Source organism: Bos grunniens, chromosome 8, assembly GCF_055505025.1.
Source record: "Bos grunniens cultivar Pamir isolate PY7600 chromosome 8, Bosgru_T2T1.0, whole genome shotgun sequence".
Classification (NCBI taxonomy): domain Eukaryota; kingdom Metazoa; phylum Chordata; class Mammalia; order Artiodactyla; family Bovidae; genus Bos; species Bos grunniens.
The window spans coordinates 37,993,015-38,012,506 of NC_141172.1; the positions used below are offsets into that span (position 1 = coordinate 37,993,015).

General features: G+C 34.8%; 1 protein-coding gene across 5 annotated transcripts in view; it reads right to left on the minus strand.

Moving 5' to 3' along the window:
• Positions 1-458: 458 nt before the first annotated feature.
• JAK2 (Janus kinase 2) overlaps positions 459-19,492 on the minus strand; it is a 117,777-nt gene continuing 98,743 nt past the window's right edge. For all 5 annotated transcript variants that reach the window (XM_086415231.1, XM_086415232.1, XM_086415229.1 and 2 more), the window contains 9 exons: positions 19,038-19,189; positions 18,733-18,883; positions 17,896-18,032; positions 13,957-14,146; positions 13,226-13,350; positions 12,641-12,813; positions 3,238-3,355; positions 1,605-1,718; positions 459-1,357 (listed from right to left, as the gene is read on the minus strand). In XM_086415231.1, the coding sequence (XP_086271357.1) occupies positions 1,250-1,357; positions 1,605-1,718; positions 3,238-3,355; positions 12,641-12,813; positions 13,226-13,350; positions 13,957-14,146; positions 17,896-18,032; positions 18,733-18,883; positions 19,038-19,189 (1,268 nt within the window). In that variant the 3' untranslated portion in view covers positions 459-1,249. The remainder of the gene's footprint in view (positions 1,358-1,604; positions 1,719-3,237; positions 3,356-12,640; positions 12,814-13,225; positions 13,351-13,956; positions 14,147-17,895; positions 18,033-18,732; positions 18,884-19,037; positions 19,190-19,492) is intronic.

The window sequence follows — 19,492 nt, forward strand, 5'->3', positions numbered from 1 at the left end:
GGTATGATGTCTAAAATGGAGTAGCACTAAAATGACAACAATAATAAACAACCCTTTATACTTAATTGAAAACACTCATTTTTCTTCAAGATATACATTAAGAATTTTCTACTGGCATTTTTGAATAAAATTAATAATAATTTTAAAAAATCAATTTAATTTCTCCCTTGTATATAAGAATCTAACAACAACAAAAAAGATCTCTTTTATGATCGCAATAGATTTCTGAAATCCCTAAAATATACATTCTTTAGAAAAAAATTCCTAAACCACTGTGCATCTTAGTAGGCTTATATATATGAAAAAAAAAAATCTCTATTATAGCTTACACTTAAATTTAATGCATGACCATAGGTCCCAGGGATTGAAGAATCTTATTGGTAACCAACAGCTCAAGGGATGACAATATTCCTGGCATTTGTAATCTCAAAATTTTAAAAGAAAACTGTTCACGGTGGTCTTAGAAAAAATCTGGAGATAGTTATATTTAAAAAACATACGTGCCACAAACAGATACAAGGGAGACAAATAAGAAAATATATTGTGTTAATCTTTGTAAACTTGTTCCATTTCAAAATGTATTCTAGACGGTCAGGAAAATTCCCTATACAAATAAAACTAAACATTTGTTCCCTTTGCTTTGAAAAATATTTACAGTACACAGAACAACAAGCTAAAGTATACACCTGCTTATATTGCTGGCCAGTGACATAAATGCGCGAGGACAAAAAGGTGCATATTCAATTATCTGAGCATCTTAATTTGTCTATAGAGTGAAGTTATCATAGAACTATGGAAAAATTATAAAACATTATTTATGAACGCCAGCCCCTGTGTAAAACATCACACAAGATGCCAAGGTGTCACACATTCACTATGGTAAAAACTGTACATACGTATTCTGTATATATTTAAAACTTACAATTTTTTAATCACTTATAATTCTTAGTTGAAAAATGTCTAATTTTCTTTTTTTGCCAAAGAAAAGTGATGTTAACTGACTGATCAAGTTCCCCAAGTAGTTTACAAAACTCTTTGCTAAGGACTTTTCATCAATGTCTTTGGCTGGTATCCTCATGAAGAAAAACTCACTAAACTTCGAAAGTTTTAAGCAGGTATTTCCACACTTTTGCTGGCAAATATTGTGATATACATAATAATGATATACGTAACAAAAGTCCACAGCAATGTGAAATACAAAACTTTGTTCTGTAAGTCTATCCTGGTCTCAGAGTGAAGTTCATTTCTTTCATCCAGTCATGTTGTCCCTTATTTGATCAACTCGAACTGCTAGGTCTCTGAAAGAGGGGCGCTGGTTTACATTATTGTTCCAGCATTCTGTCATAATCACATATATCTGTAAAAGGGAAAATAAACCAAAATTACAATGAACACAAAGCGCCATTTTTTAATTGGTGAAGACATGAATTCGGAACTCCCACTTAATTTTTTCATAGAGGCGTATGTCATGGCTATACCTACATCCACAGTCATGTTTATGCTATTTATCTAAAAGTCCAGTGAACTGCATAAACTGACCTGAAATCCTTGGGTAAAAAGAGAAAGAAAATGCATGATTACTGTGGATAAAAAAACGTTGTTACCTCATCTGGGCATCCATCTGGTCTTGGTAATCTTCCGTTATTCTTCAGGAGTTCTATCAAATGGAACACAATCATCTGTCCTTGTTTGTCATTGCCAATCATACGCATAAATTCCTGAAACACAAACCTACTTTTTAATCACATATTTTTGGTACATTTAATTTGAAGCAGAATTCTCAATTTCTTCCAGTAAATGGGAAAAATCCCATGTATGTATGTTTCCTTACCTTGAAACTTTTAAAAACTTTTAAAGACTATTTTAACTTCAAAAACTTCCTTTTCAGTCATACTTCATAAAAGATTGTTAAATGTGGAACCTCTACAATGCCATTTCTGTAACTATAACACCCTCAACACAAATCCCCTGAGAAGAATTCAAAACCAGTGAACTAAAAACACACTTTGTTTTAACACATCATATCACATTTCAGTTGAAATAAAAAGCTGAATGTAGAAGAGGACATAAAAAAATGCAGAATGAATGTTAAAGCATAAATGGAATGGAGAGATGTTCATATGTTTAAATTTCATAAGATTAAAGTCTGAACCATAAGGTAGAGGAATATTTACAATGAACACATTTATTTAAATACAGAAGACTCTTGTATACTGGCAAGAAAAGTTACCAATATAAAAATGGGCAAAGTACATGAGGATACAATGCACACATGCACTTACCCCAAATGCCCAATAAATATGTACTCAAGCACACTAAAGGCAGAAATGCAAATTAAAATCAAATCGCTACAACTTCTCTCCCATCAATTTGGCGTGGGAATGTAACAGTCGACACGGACAAATGATAAAATACATACCCCTATGCACAGCTACTGAGAGTCTAATTGAGATACAGATTTCCTGGAGAGCATTTTGAAATCATCAAAATCTATTATATGTAAGAGCTCATAATATTTCACATATAATTACATTTTCACTCTAAGATGACAACCAGAAATAAACATAAATATTTATATATAAGGATAGCCACTATGTTCAATGAGTGTTACTTAAAAGGCTGAAAAACAGAAAATGATTGTCCAGAAACTATATCTTTATGTTGAAACATCACCAAGAAATTAGAAGTCATATTTGTAGTAAGTATTTACTAACATAGGAAAATGTCCATGTTATAATCTAATGAAAAAGCAGGAAAGCAAACTGTACAGTATGACTCATTTTACAAATAAAACTTTTTAATAAAATTTAATTTTTACATATAAAATTAAAAGAATCCTGAAAGAAAACATACTACAGTATTAAAGTGGTTACCTCTGAGTAGCTGAATTAGAGATTACTTTCATTTTCTTTTCTATACTGTCCTATATTAAAATTATACAATGAATAGAAAAAATATTATTTTAAAAGGTTTAACATTTGCAATAATTCCTGGGAAGAATGAGTTTATTGGATTTACTAAAAATAATATAAAGAGAATATATTAAACAGTACTACAATCCCCACCTTTCAAAACCTCAAGTTAATTTAATGTGTTAGTTTGGGGGTTATTTTGTTGCTTGTTGTCTTATAAATAACCAATAGGAACTCTAAAATAACCCTAAGTTTACTATTATTCTTTTGAAACGCTTTTCTCATGTTAAAAAAAAAAATGAAAGTAAACAAAAAGCATACTGACCGCTGGTGGGCTTTTACTCTTGTCAATATATGTGAAAAGTTCATACAGAACCACTCCAAAGCTCCAAACATCTGAAGCCACAGAAAACTTGCTCTCTGTCAGTGATTCTGGTGCATACCTGTAATATATTTAAAAGAGTTACTTGATGTGCCAACTCTTGATTTTACCTGCAAATCACTGGATTTAAAAACAAAATAAAAAACAAGGTGTACAGAAAAGGGTTAACACATCAGGCCTGAGTTTGCAATCATCAAAAAGGTCTGTTGGTTGAATGCTGACACTTGACTGGCACCTGGGATGTTATATTCAGGAGGGTTTCCACAATTCCCTAAATGACAGAAGTGGCTTACTGCACCTAAACCATTTCCGTAGACAATATGAGTCTAGAGTTTTGGTATATGCCAGACAGAAAATATCTACATGGATCAGTTCCAATAAAAACTGTGGGCACTGAGTCTCTATTAAGTTTCCTTAGTAGATGACATTTCACACGTGTAGTCAGAATTTATTGCTGGGGGAATTAAGTGTGTCCCATGTGACTTTACTGGGAGAGGACACTTGAAAACATGTGCTTGGTTTCCTCCAGGCATCGCCACAGAGTCTTTTCCTTTTGCTGATTTTTCTTTCTATCCTTTCTCTGTAAGAGTCATAGTCATGCTTATGACTGTATGCTGAGTCCTATGAGTCCTTCCAGTGAATGATCAAACCTGAGGCTGGTCTTGGGAACCACAACACAGAAAGATAACTAAAAGCAAAAAAAAAAAAAAAAAATTTAATTTTGTCTCCTTAACACCAAGGTTAACTGCACAGTACTTTCAAAGAAATGGAAAAAAAAAAAAAAGCTGATCTTTCCAAGTTAAGCTTAAAATGAATCCAGGTAAGTATTCTAGGGGGGCTTCCCTGGTGGCTCAGATGGTAAAGGATCTGCCTGCAATGCAGGAGACAAGGGTCTGATCCCTGAGTTGGGAAGATCCCCTGGAGGAGGACATGGCAATCCACTCCAGTATTTTCGCTCGGAGAATCCACGGACAGAGGAGCCTGGCAAGCTGCAGTCCATAAGGTCAAACAGAGTCAGACACAACTGAAGTGACTTGGCATGCATGCAAGTATCCTAAAGAAAAAAGTGCCCTTTAAGCTGGAGAAGACTTGACGCTATTAACATATAAAACAAATAACTGTTAATCTGAAAGGGGGTGATTAAAAGAGGGAACATAGAAAATAGAAAGTCACAGGGGAAAATGGTGTCATCCTTTCCCTCAAGTATTAACACTACCCAAGGGAGAATTTTGGCCAATGGATTATGCATATCATGGTCCACAATGTTTATATTCATTATAGAGAATAACGAAAGATCTGTTTTAAACTTAGATTTAAAATATGAATTATATGAACTGAATCTCTCCTTCAAAATCTCCTTCTCTCCTTCAGCCTATGGTTCCTCACTTCTAGAAATCCTTCTCTAACTACTTAAGGTCTTATGACCTCATGCTACTGAATTTCTATTGTACTTTCAGTCTATACTACACAATTTACCATTATTTTAATATTTATTTTAAAAATTTACATATTTAGTTATGTTAATCCCACAAATGGAATATAACCTCCTTGAAGAGGAGTGCTACTTCCTCAACCTTTGCAAAATATTCTCTTACTTTGGCTTTCATGAAAGCACTCTGTAATTTCTCCCTTCATTTTCACATTATATATGTAAGGATAAATACAAAGGAAAAAAGAAGCCCATGTAGAAAAGGAGAGAAAGGACTCTCTTCTCATTTACTTTAGAAAATGTAGAATTGTGAATTCTCTATTTGAAATATATGTAAAAATCTTTTTAAAAGCTTTTGTTTAAAAGCCTCTTGCCAGGTTTACATATAGCAATGTCTTTCTCAAGAACCTGGAAACCACCTCTTCAGAATGCAGTTATCAAGGAAGATCATGCCCCTACATCCCAGTTTAAGTGGGAGGGCAGGAGCCTAACTTGGGCTGGTGCCTCCTGCAAGTTGCAAAACTATCTCCTATCATAAAAATATGAGAAGTTTATTTTTCCTTTGGATAAAGCCAATTAGCTAACACAAATGGGCACTCCTATTACTAAGTGAATTTAGGATGAACTTATGTGTGACAGATGATGCTGTCGAGTCCTCTTACTTGAGGACTAGTTACTGTTTATCCTGAGAACATATATGGAACGAGTTGAACTGGCTTGGCCATATCCAAGAGTGAGATTTCTTTCTGTTTTTTGGCAACCTCTTAGCAGACTGCTTATGGTGCATATTACTTTCTGGATTAATGTTTATTCAGTAACCAAAGTGTTTTCTTTCTGTTCTGTTTTGGGGGAGAGGCTTTCTGGGTTGTGAGGAGATTCGTTTTTAATGGCATTTCCCCAGCACGTTCCCTCCTTTTCTCAATTCTCTAAAGTTGGGTTTCCCCCAAGTTCCATAATCAGAGCTTTTCCTCTCGTTCAAAAAAATTCCCTTAGATAGTATCATCCACTTACACACTAAGGTCTCCCAAATTTACAGCCACTTTGACATTTCTTTTATGTTTCAGACTTACTTAAAATTTACACATTAAAGTTCCATAGGCAAAAAGAAATCCAGCCCACCTGTACAAGATTATTTTGCTTTCTCTGTGCAATCAATGAATGACATCAAATCTATCTAACTCCCTAAACTCAAAATCTTAAGAATTATATTTGATTCATCTCTCACTCCAAAGTCTACTGAGTCACTAAGTTTCTTTAGTATGTCTTAGTTATGTCTCCAATCAGCCTCCCAATCCAATACTGCCATTACAGTCTTCGTTAGATCTTTATCTCATGACTAGTACAGAGATCTTCAAACCAGGTGAGGAGTAAGCAGAAAAATATACAAATATTTCCAAGGGGCTCTATAGCAAGAGCAGTATAAGGATTTGTCATTAATTCAAAACCCTGCTTTAATAATTAAAAAAAAAAATCTCAGCAGAAGCCTTTTCCCTTAGTTCTTCTTAATACAAACCTACAGGGCAAGCTGTAAGCTAAACAACACTTGTGAACAATAAAAGCAATATAGATGACAATGATTCTTTTAAATGAAATTACATATTTTAAAAAATATGGTGGCTAAATCTGATGGATAAAAATTATTATTTCTTTCAAACTTTAGTGTTTACTTTTCAATAAGTTAGTTAAAATATATTCTGTCAACTCCTTCTGAAATATGTAAAAATTAGTTGACCTCATTTACTTACATAAAACACTTAATATTTTTACTTGCTACTATGAAAATAAAACAATATACTATCTGATTAGTTTCTAGCAGTATATAGCTTTCTTTTTCATTAAACACATAAAATCTTGATCATGATCAATGATAAGGTTTCTGATTTTTATACAAGCTTCTTATTAGTGAGTCCCCAAAGTCAAACATCAGGCTTCCCAGGTGGCAATCCTGGTAAAGAATCCACCTATCAATGCAGGAGATGCAAGAGACATGGGCTGGATCACTGGGTGGGGAAGATATGCTGGAGAAGGAAATGGAAACTCATTCCAGTATTCTTGCCTGGAAAATCCCTGGTGAATTACAGTCTACAGGTTGCAAAGAGTTGATGCGACTGAGCAGCACAAAGTCAAACATCAGAGTTCAATTTCCCTAAAACATTTATTTACTGAAGGAGTAATAGGCCTTTTACCATATGCCTTACTTCATAAAACATAATCTTAACAATATTTTATTCTGTATTATGTATTAGGAAATTAAGTAATGAGAAGCAATTTATCTTGTTTAATAAGGAAATTAATTATACTAAATATATATCATCTTAAGCTTATCCTGCCCTGGAGGAGGGCATAGCAATCCACTCCACTATCCTCACCTGGAGAATCCCACAGACAGAGGAGCCTGCAGTCCTCCTCTGGACAGGAAGGCTACAGTCCATGAGGTCGCAAAGAGTCAGACACAACTGAAGTGACTTAGCATGCATGCATGCACATAAGCTTATCCTGATTTCCTTTGTGATTAATCTTTCCAGATATTCAGGAAGAAATACAGGGCCCAAAGCTTTAGGGGCCTTCTTTATGATAAGAATATAAAGTTAGGTATAAAAGTGAATATTTAAAATTAGAAAAGAAAGAATCTCAAAAAGAAGGAAATCTGACAGATATGCCTTGTTAGCTTCATTGTAAACTTGTCTCTCTGCACATGTGTTCTATAGTTTATAATGATTTTTTTAAAAACAGTATTTCATAACATTAATTACTTGAACTGAAAAATGAACTAAGGTTTTTTCTGTCGGAAAATAAGTGTGTTTGTTTATGAGGCCTGGTATTGCTAAGCAGATTGAATGAAGGACATTCCTCATTAAGTGACTCAATCTTTGAGATAGCGCAAGGGATTGCCATATTTAAATCATGTATTTAAAATTATAAAACATTATTTAAAATACTGTATCAAAATTAATATTCTGTTTCTTAACTTTTTATAAATGTATAAACAAGATGCCTCTACATGAGAGTAATACCATGATTTGAATTAATTTGAAAAAAAAATTTTGGCATACTTCCTGGAAACTGAGAAAATGAAAGACCCTAATGATTGGGTAGTAAATCTACTTTTGAAAATCAAGTGGGTTTAATTCTTTGTTTTCTATGAAATTGAAAACAGAATGGATCTAATGAAATTGCCAGCTAACAAATTCTATCAGTAGATCACTGCATATTGTTTTGCTTATCACAAGTCATAAACGTGAATGACATAACAAAACTCCTTCCATTTCCATCTCATTTATACAAAAAAGTTTTCTCTGTGCTTACAAAAACAAAAATAGACTTGGAATTTATGTTGAATCTGGTCCCCTTATACCAGTAAATAATATTTATCTAAGGCTATATGGACTAGTTGGAGGGGGAAAAAAAAACTCCATATCTCATTAAGAAATGATTGCAATAAACATTTTTAAAGAACTAGTCAAATAACTAATCCAAATTAATAATTCATTTATATTGCATTGGAAATTGCACCCTGACAGTAACTTCAGTGATAGTTCAATCCAGAAGGAAAAAAATGAATAGTTTTGTGGTCACAGGAAATTTTAAAATTAATTCAATTTATATATGTATTTTGGTTACAGAGGAGATTATCAAGATATATTCCAAGTGCAAAATAAAATACATTATGCAGAATTCTGAGAAGGGAGGTGTAAACATAATTTTAAAGAGAAAAAGGAATAACATAAAGTTTCTATCAAAAAGACAGTCTCTTCCTATACCTTTTTAAGTGGGTGACAATCTTTATCAAGTTGCTGTGGCATTTGGATTTCACTGTATATCTCTAAAGGATTGATACACCTTGTATTAATGTCATTATTTATAATACTTTACAAAATATTTACAACCATATAAAATTTTAAAATGTTTCATAAAGAATATAGCTTTTGATAATTCTTTCAATGGGTATATATGCACAAAGGGTTTCAAAATCAATGACCTAGATACCTGAAAAAGTTGTCTAAGTAGTCCTCTCTGCTTGTTAGCCTCTCCTTAACACAATGCACTCTCTATACCTCCAGTTCTGGTATGAAGTCCCCTATACACTAAAAATTTACTGACATGCCCCCAAAGCTTTTGTTTATGTGGGTTGTATCTACTAATATTTACCACATTAGATTTCAAAACCAAGGAGACATAAAAGTATCATTAAAAATAACAATAAACCCAGTAATACTAGCATAAATAATATTTTTATAAAAAATAACTTTTCCAAAACAACAAATTTTGTATTTAGAGTTGTATGTTTTACATTTTTGCAAGTTTCTTTAATGTTGGTTTAATACACCTTTTTTGCACCTGATTTTTAAAAAAATTTTTATATGATTTTTAAAGGTTATACACCATTTACAGTTAGTACAAAATATTAGCTATATTCCCCATGTTGAACAAATATATCCCTGTAGCCTATCTCACGTCCAGTAGTTTGTACCTCCCATTCGGCCACCCCCATAATGCCCCTCCCTACTTGTAACCACTAGTTTACTCTCTGTATCTGTGAGTCTGCTTTTTTGTTATATTCACTAGTTTGTTGTATTTTTGATCCCAAATATAAGTGATATCATACAGTATTTATCTTTCTCTGTCTGACCCTCTAAATTCATCCATGTTGTTGCAAATGACAAAATTTCATTATTTTTTAAGGCTAAGTAGTATGCCCTTGTATGTGTATGTACATACAATTGCATCATGTGTGTATGTATCTATGTATACATAAAAGAGATTCATTTCAGAAGTAAAGACACACACAGACTAGATGGAAGGGAAAATATATTTATAAATACACATTTATACATATATAGGAGCACCAAAATATATAAAGCAAATATTATCAGACCTAAAGGGAGGAATTAAAAACAATACAATAACAACAGTAGGGGACTTTAACACCCCACTTACAGCAGTGGATAGATCATTTACAGAAAAATCAATAAGGAAACAGCTCGCCTTAAATGACATATTAGGTGAGATGGAGTTCAAAGCTATGTACAGAATACTCATTCTTCTAAGGTGCACATGGAATATTCCAAGACAGATCACATATTAAGTCATGAGTTGTCTCAATAATTCAAGAAGACTGAAATCATATCAACCATCTTTTCCAAGTATAATGGTATGAAATTAGAGATCGCGATAAGAAAATTGGAAAACCACAAAAATATGAAGATTAAACAACATGCTGGGGCTTCCCTGGTGGTCCAGTGGTTAAGAATCCACCTTGCTTACTGGTTCAATTCCTCATCTGGGAAGATTGCACATGCCACGAGACAACTAAGCCCATGTGCCACAACTACTGAGTCCATGCTCTACAGCCTACAAGCTGCAGCCACTGAGCCCCTGTACAACTACTGAAGCCTGCACACCCTAGAGCCCATGCTACCCAACAAGAGAAGCCACTGCAACAGAAGCCAGGGCACTGCAATTAGAAAACAGGCCCTGCTAGCCACAACTAGAGAAAGCTGGAGCACAGCAACAAAGATCCAGTGCAGCCAAAAGTAATAAACATAAACTTTTAAAAATAAACATGCTACTAAACAACTAGTAGGTCAATGGAGAAATCAAAAGAGAAAAATAACATCCAAAGACAAATGAAAACAGAAATAAAGCACACCAAAATCTACTGAATGCACCAAAAGTAGTTCTAGGAAGGAAGCTCATAACAATACAGACCTACCTCAAGAAACAAGAAAAATCTAACAATCTGAATTTACACCTAAAGTAACCAGAAAAAGAAGATCAAAGTCCAAAGTTATTAGAAGGAGGGAAAGAACAAAGACGAGGGCAGAAATAAAGACTGAAAATGGCAGAAAGTGAAGAGGAACTGAAGAGCCTCCTGATGAAGGTGAAAGAGGAGAGTAAAAAGCTGGCTTAAAACTCAACATTCAAAAAACTAAGATCATGGCATCTGGTCCCATCACTTCATGGCAAATAGATAGTGGAACAATGGAAACAGTGACAGATTTTATTTTCTTAGGCTCCAAAATCACTGGATGGTGACTGCAGCCATGGTATTAAAAGATGCTTGCTCTTTGGAAGAAAAGCTATGACCAACCTAGATAACTATTAAAGTGCTGCACTCAGTATGTCAGCAACTTTGAAAAACTCAGCAGTGGCCACGGGACAGGAAAAAGTTGATCTTCATCCCAATTTCCGAGAAGCAGAGTACTAAAGAATGCTAAAACTACCAGACAATTGAACTCATTTCCCATGCTAGTAAGGTTATGCTCAAAATCCCCTAACCTAGGCTTCAGCACTACATGAACCGAGAACTTCCAGATGTTCAAGCAAGAACAACTTGGAGATCAAGTTGCCAACATTCAATGGATCAAGGCAATTCCAGAAAAATATCTACCTGTTTCACTGACTATGCTAAAGTCTGTGACAGTGTGGATCACAAAAATCTAGAAAATTCTTAAAGAGATGGTAATACCAGACCATCTTACCATCCTGAGAAACATGTATGCTGGCCAACAAGCAACAGCTAGAACCTTATATGGAATAATTAACTGGTTCAAAATTGAGAGAGGAGTATGAAAAGGCTGTTTATTGTCACCCTGTTTATTTAACTTATACACAGAGCACATTATGCGAAATGCTGGGCTGGATGAGTTACAAGCTGTAATCAAGACTGCCGGGAGAAATATCAACAAATTCAGATATGCAGATGATACCACTTTAGTGGCAGAAAGCAAAGAGGAACTAAAGAACCTCTAAAGAGGAGAATGAAAAAGCTGGCTTAAAACTCAATATTACAAAACCAAGATCACAGCATCTGATCCCATCACTTCATGGCAAATAGAGCAGGGGAAAAGGTGGAAGCAGTGACAGATTTCCTCTTCTTGGGCTCTAAAATCACTGCAGATGGTGACTGCAGCCATGAAATTAGAAGATGCTTGCTTCTTCGAAGAAAGCTATAACAAACCTAGACAGTATATTAAAAAGGAAGGACATCAGTTTGCTGACTAAGGTCCGTATAGTCAAGGCTATGGTCTTTCCAGTAGTCATGTATGGATGTGAGAACTGGACCATAAGGAAGGTAGAGCACCAAAGAACTGATGCTTTCAAACTGTGGTGCTGGAGAAGACTCTTGAGAGTCCCGTGGACAGCAAGGAGAACAAACCAGTCAATCTTAAAGCAAAAATCAATCAACTTTGAATACTCACTGGAAGGACTGAGGCTGAAGCTGAAGCTCTAGTATTTTGGTCACCTGATGCGAACAGCTGACTCATTGGAAAAGTCCCTGAAGCTAGGAAAGATTGAGGGCAGAAGGAGAAGAGGGCATCAGAGGATGAGATAGCTGGATGGCATCACTGATACAATCGACATGAACTTGGGGAAACTCCGGGACAGATGGTGAAGGACAGGGAGGCCTGGTGTGCTACAGTCCACGGGGTCGCAAAGAGTCAGACACAACATGGCTACTGAACAACAACAGCACTCAGAGCAATCTACAGATCTAATGCAATTCTTATCAAAACTCCACAGAACTAGAAAAAATTCTAAAGTTTGTATGAAACTACAAAAGATCCTTTGAGAAAGGGAACAACCTTGATAAAGAAGAACAAAGCTGGAGGTAGCATGGAGAAAGGACAGTTCTTCAATAAATGGTGTTGAGAAAATTGCACAGATACATGCAAAAGAATGAAATTAGACCATTATCTTACACCACATATAAAAATTAACATCAAAACAGATTAAAAACTTGAGTGTTTGACCCAAAACCATAAAATTCCCAGTGGAAAACATAGGGAGTGGAAAACATCAATCAACTTCATTGATTATTATTATAAATATATAAATGATAAACTACTAAAAATAAAAATAAAGCTTGAAGTTTGTGCTCTAAAACTTTATTTTATGGTACTAAAACATACTCACCAGAATATGGGACTTTCACCAGGCTCTTTCACTTTGTAGTACTCTTTGTCTTGTGGCAAGACTTTGGTTAATCCAAAATCTCCTATTTTAACTCTGTTTTCATTCTCCACTAATATATTCCTTGTTGCCAGATCCCTGTGGATATATCTTTTTGTACCAAGATATTCCATCCCCTATGGATAAAATAACATTTTTCTTTCAGCCAGCTTAATAAACATAAACAATTTAGTCTTCTGGTTATCTACTCCCTTAATTATCTAAGGAAAATTCTAGAGAATATAGGAAAAAAAATATTATTTCTTAATAATTACTTCAACGTATTCTCTTTATTTGGGCTTCCCTGTGGCTAAGATGGTAAAGAATCCACCTGTGATACAGGAGACCTAGGTACAATCCTTGGGTCAGGAAGATCTCCTGGAGAAGGGAATGGCTACCCACTCCAATAATCTTGCCTAGAGAAACCCATGAACAAAGGAGTCTGGCGGGCTATAGTTCATGGGGTCCCATCCCAAAAGAGTCAGACATGACTGAGCAACTAAACACAAACTCTTTTCATTTACAACAAATAGCCATGATATTAGGTACCTTGCATATCTGAGATGTGTATTGCAGAAGTTTTTTATGATCTATCCGTTCTTTATGTTTTTGGAGATAGTCTCGTAAACTTCCATATGGTAAATACTCCATAATTAATCTTAGATTATGCCGGCCTATTAACACACAAATGAGAACATAATGTTTTATTCTGTCATGTTTTATTGATGAACTAATATAACATAACTGTGTATGAATGACCTAAAGAGATATAAAATCTGAGTCTAAGATGACAAAACCTGATTATAAATTAAAGGTCATGTGGTATTTAGGAACACTAACTTTCTGAAACAAAATGGTCTGAACATAAAGTTTTAGAAATACTTATGTTTTAATCTCCTGTAACCATTTATGCAAATCAAAATAAGCTGATGAGAAAACTTACTTTCTCTTCATCTATACTGAATAAAAAGGATCTAATTAAAAAATAATATTTTCATAGAAAATATGAACAATTTCTTTCTTTAGAAATGATATTCCCTTGGTACGCTAAAGCAAAAATGGTAACCACCATCCTCACTGAAAAGAATGATCAGCCAAGTAATCAAGGATTTCCTGTAGTTACAGCCCAACACCAAACACAATCTCCAGTCATACAGAATGTTTCCTTCTCTGGACACTGGAATACTTTAAGTCCAGATCTTGGGACATCACGTGTTTCTATTACCCAGTATGCCAAAGACATATCCTAAGTTCAAAAAAAGTATCAATGGGCAACATACCAGCACTGTAGCAGACTCCTTTGTACTTTACAATGTTGTCATGCTGCAAGGATTTAAGGATTTCAATTTCTCTTTCGAAGTCTCTGAGGTGCTCTTCAGTACTGTGCTGGAGCTTTTTCACAGCCACCACCTCCCCAGTATTGTCTTGTAGAGGGTCATACCGACACATCTCCACACTCCCAAAATTACCCTTAAACAGCACATATCACATTAAGATAGAAATCTCAAGTTTTCTAGAAAAATTACTAATTATGATTATACAGTCAATTTCAGCAGCTAGAATTAGAAGATGTATCTCTAAACTCACATTAAACAACTTTCAGAAAAAGGAGATAATATTTTAGTAAGTGGATAGTAAGCCTAAATATTTAGTTTCTCCAAAAGGAATTAGAGGCTGAAATATAAATAACTTCAAAAAGGCATTATAACAAAACATAAACATTATTTTTTAAGATAAGCCAAAGGACATGCCAGGGAACTTCTAAATTTCTGTCACTAACTTCCAGGAAGAACTTTTCTTTTTCACAATATAGACGTTGATATCACTGTCAGTGAGCTGTATAGAATAAGGGTCTGTTATGGACTGAATGTCTATGTCCCATCCCCTCAAATTTGTATGATAAAGCCCTAACCCCAATGTGGTGGAGACAGGGCCTCTGAAGAGGTCATAAAAGTTAAATAAGGTCATAAGAGTGAGGCCTTCATCCTGAAGGCTAGTGCCATTACAAGAAGAGGAAGACACACCAGTGCTCTCTGCTGCATGAGGACACAGTGAGAAAGTTGCCATGTGGCAAGCTAAGAAGAGAGCCTTCACCAGAACTTGAACCCTACTGGAACCTTGATCTTAAGACTTATCTCAAGAACTTTGAGAAAAAAAATGTCTGCTGCTTAAGCCAAGGTCATGCTGTGTCATTGGTAGCTTCTGTAATTATCTCCCAATATTCTCTACATTCTGATATTCAAGCTCTTTTAAAGTCCCCTTCCTTTGAGTGTAGGCTATAAACTCATTTATACTGAACATTGACTGAAAGTGAAAGAGAGTGAAAGGCTGAAGGCAGGAGGAGAAGGGGACGACAGAGGATGAGATGCTTAGACTGACTGATGGACATGATTTTGAGCAAGCTCTGGGAGTTGGTGATGGACAGGGAAGCCTGGCGTGCTGCAGTCCATGCGGTCACATAGAGTTGGACATGACTGAGTGACTGAACTGAACTGACAGTGAACAGAATATGGCAAGAGTGAGAAGATGCCACACCTGAGATAAGGATATAAAAAGTCTATGGCTTTGATCTTGGGTGTTTGCTCTCAGCAACCATGTTGTGAGGCAGCCTGTGGAGAGGCCCATGTAAGTGAGCTAGGAAGCAGATATTCTGAGGCCTATCAATAGCCATATGACAAGCTTGAAAGTAAGTCTTTCCCTAGTTAAGCTTTCAAATGAAACTGCAAGACCTGGCTGACACCTTGGCTGCAGTCTTTTGAGAGACCCTGCACTAGAATCATCCAGCTAAGTTGCTCCTATATTCTTGACTCACCTAATGAATGTTTTTTGGTCTTTTTTTTGGCTGTTAAGTTTTAGGGTAATTTGTTGCAGAGCAATAGATGATGAATATACCAAATACCTAGACTTATTTTTGTCATTGCTACACTCTCTGAAACGTTCTCAAGAATATTTTACAAAGGATGACATCAAAGTATTAATAAAACTAAGCCAATGTATAATATAGCCCCCAATGTTTAGCTCTGGCAAAACTGGATCAGAACATTTAGTTTAGATTCAATACCTAAGTGAGGCCTTCACATTGTGTCCATGTCAAAAATCCAGTTCATAAGGCCACATGGTACAGAACCCTATACTACCAAGCTTAGAGGAAGAATGAGGGCTTACCACTATGATTGGACCTACTAAGAAGTAAGCCTTTTCTATCTTACTTAAAATATAGGTTGGTGCAAAAGTATTTGTGGGTTTTGCACTGAACTCTGCTTTTTGATATTGGAATACATTCTTAAACAAATATGATTATGCTATATATCATTTTAATGCACATTTCTCGCTTTATGGAATTTTGCTAATGACTTATTACTTGTTGTTTAATTTATATTTATTTTAGACTAGGGAAATGATGTTAGACAAAAAACAAATTTGAGCAATTCAAAATAGGTCATAAAGCAGAGGAGACAATTTGCAACATCATCAATGCATTTGGCCCAGGAACTGCTAACAAATGTATAGTGCAGTGGTGGTTCAAGAAGTTTTGCAAAGGAGTTGAAAGTGTTGAAGATGAGGAGCACAGTGGCTGGCCATTGGAAGTTGACAACAACCAATTCAGAGGATGATCAAAGCTGATCCTCTTACAACTACACAAAAAGTTGCCAAACCTGTGGCGGATTCATTTCAATATTTGGCAAAACTAACACAATATTGTAAAGTTTAAAAAAAAAATTAAATTAAAAAAAAAAAAAAAAAAGAACATTCTATGGTCATTCAACATTTGAAGCAAACTGGAAAGGTGAAAAAGCTGGGTGCCTCATGAGCTAACCACAAATCAAAAAAATCATCATTTCAAAGTGTTGTCTTCTTTTATTCTATGCAACAATGAACCATTTCTCGATCTGATTGTGACATGCAATGAAAAGTGTATTCTCTACAACCAGCTCAGTGGCTGGACTGAGAAGAAGCTCCAAAGCACTTCCCAAAGCCGAACTTTGGGAGGTTTGGTAAAAGGTTTTGACAAAAAAGGTCATGATCACTGTTTGGTGATCTGCTGCCTGTCTGATCCACTATAGTTTTCTGAACCCTGGCGAAATCATTCCATCTGAGAAGTATGCCCAGCAAATCGATGAGATACACCTAAAACTGCAATGCTTGAAGCCAGCACTAGTCAACAGAAAGAACCCCAATTCTTCTCCATGACAACACTCAACCACACAGGACACAACAAATGCTTCAAAAGTTGAATGAACTGCTCTACGAAGTTCTGCCTCATTCTCCATATTCAGCTGACATCTCGCCAACTGACTACCACTTCTTCAAGCATCTCAACGATTTTTTGCAGGGAAAATGCATTCCAAAAGTCAGTCGAATCCTGAAGCACAGATTTTTATGCTACAGGAATAAACAAACTTATTTCTCATTGGCAAAAATGTGCTGATTGTAATGGTTCCTATTTTGATTAATAAAGATGTGTTTGAGCCTAGTTCTAATGGCTTAAAATTCACGGTCTGAAACTACAATAACTTTTTTACCAGCCTAAAATGTAGGCTATGCCTGACTGTGTTACCTTTCAGAAGAGAGAAACTGTCTGCTAGTAAACATGCCTTCTCCAGTCAACATGTGGACTCTGAATGAGCAAGCAGATTAATTATTTCTCCCTTAGGTGACTAAAAAAGGAGGCAGGTGGAAAGGCTTATTAATTGTTCTTTTCTCTATCTCATAACTAAAGTGCCCTCTACCAAGAAAGAATCTCATGGTCAAATTAATTGGGAAAAATATAGCTTAATTTATCCTCCTTTTGAAAATGTTCAATGCACAGTACATGTTAAAGGTTCCAACAAGTTTTTCAGTAAAGACAGCTATTCAACACAGCATTTCCCCAAAACCTGAAAACTAAGCCTTTTTTCTATAGACACCTTTTAAAACCTTTTTATCTTATATTGAAGTATAGTTGATTAATAATGCTGTGCTAGTTTTAGGTGTAGAGCAAAGTGATTCAGTTATACATATACACGTATCTGTTCTTTTTTCAAATTCTTTTCTCATTTAGGTTGTTATAAAATATTGAGCAGAGTTTCTTGTGTTATGTAGTAGGTACTTGCTGGTTATACAAACACTCTAAAACTCTGTGGAAAGTGAACTTTAGAGAGTCTCTTAAGTCTTTTCTCCCCTAAATAAAATGTTTTATGATTACACTTCAATTATTTAAAAATCTTCTGACACTTTACCTTGCCAAGTTGCTGTAGAAATTTCAAGTGTCTTTCTTCAAATTGTGTAGGGTCTCGGTCTTCAAAAGCACCAGAAAATCCTAGAGCACCTATTCTCATATTTGGTAACATGTCATTTTCTGTTAATAGTTCATAATCTGGAGAAATAAATAACATTTCTAACATAATCTGGCAAATCCATTCTCTGGGTTAAAATTATTCTTATTCAGGCTGACCAAAATAATCATAATGAGTTAGAAACACTAAATACAAATTGATACAAGGCAACTCTGAACGTTTAGACTGTTAATGGAAGCCTTGAATTATAACTCATAATTGGACAGGTTTTTGGTAAAGATTTTTGCAAAGGATAAATGAATACTTTCCAAAATAGGCAATTTTAATATTTATAAAGTAAGTTAGTATGCCGATTTTTGTGGCAAGAAGAACAAGCAGTATTGGAACAGAAAATATTTATGGGTCAGACACAGGTATATTTAGCTAAGTTTTTTAAGGAGGAGAGGACAAACAAAAATCTACTTCATATTTAGAAAATTAATCAGCTATATGTGAGAGCTAGTTTAAAAAACAAAGAATTGTTTATAAAAAAATCAAATAAGCTTCTCAGTGTACTACTCATTAAATAGCAAACTAAATTGAGATTATTAAAAGGGTAAAAGCATTTTATGAAAATACTTCACAATCAATGAGACTAGAATATGTATAAGGTAGAAAAAGTCATATGAATGTAAGAAATTAAGAGGGTCTAAAAGACATCAGGGAACTTCCCAGAGGGGGATTACAAAATTAGTAAGGATTTATTAAATACATCATTAAGATTGTTCCAACAGTACATACCTGGAGTAAACAAACTATTAAGATCTCTTATAATGGCTCTGAAAGAAGGCCTAAAATCTGGTTCATAATCCATGCAATTATTAATAAGATTTGCTAATTCTGTCCACTTTGGCGCAGGAAGCTGGTGCCTATCTTCATAAAACTGTAGTTTCTATAATTAAAGGACCACATGTTGAGAATAAATTATAAATGCCATGTAAACCTTTTTTTTTTTAACATAAAATTGGCTAAAGAATATCAAATAATGTGAAAGAAATATTAGGAATCACAAAATAATTACAACTTCACTGTTTATATAAACTTACTCTTTGAGAATCCAAAGCACTCAGAGGCTTATCTCCTCCACTGCAGATTTCCCACAATGTGGTACCAAAACTCCATTTGTCTGTTGCCAGGTTTAGATTTTTAGGATTTTCAATGCATTCAGGTGGTACCCATGGTATTCTCTCCTGCAGGACTTTTAAATGATAGTAAAAAAAAAAAAAAAAATGCTTAAATAACTCCCTTAATAAAACAATTCTTATATATGTTAATAATTTCACACAAATTGGAATAATCAAATCATTTTAATTTGCTTGGGGGCAGGGGTATGTTCATGCATATACACATGCTTAAGGGCCAGAAGGGACCTCTGAGATCACCTAATTCAATATCTCAGCTTTAACAATGTCAACGTTAAGACCCATAATGATTGAATAATTTGCCCGAAGTTATACAATTTGTTAATAGCACAGAATTAGTTACTGTACAATGAATCCTG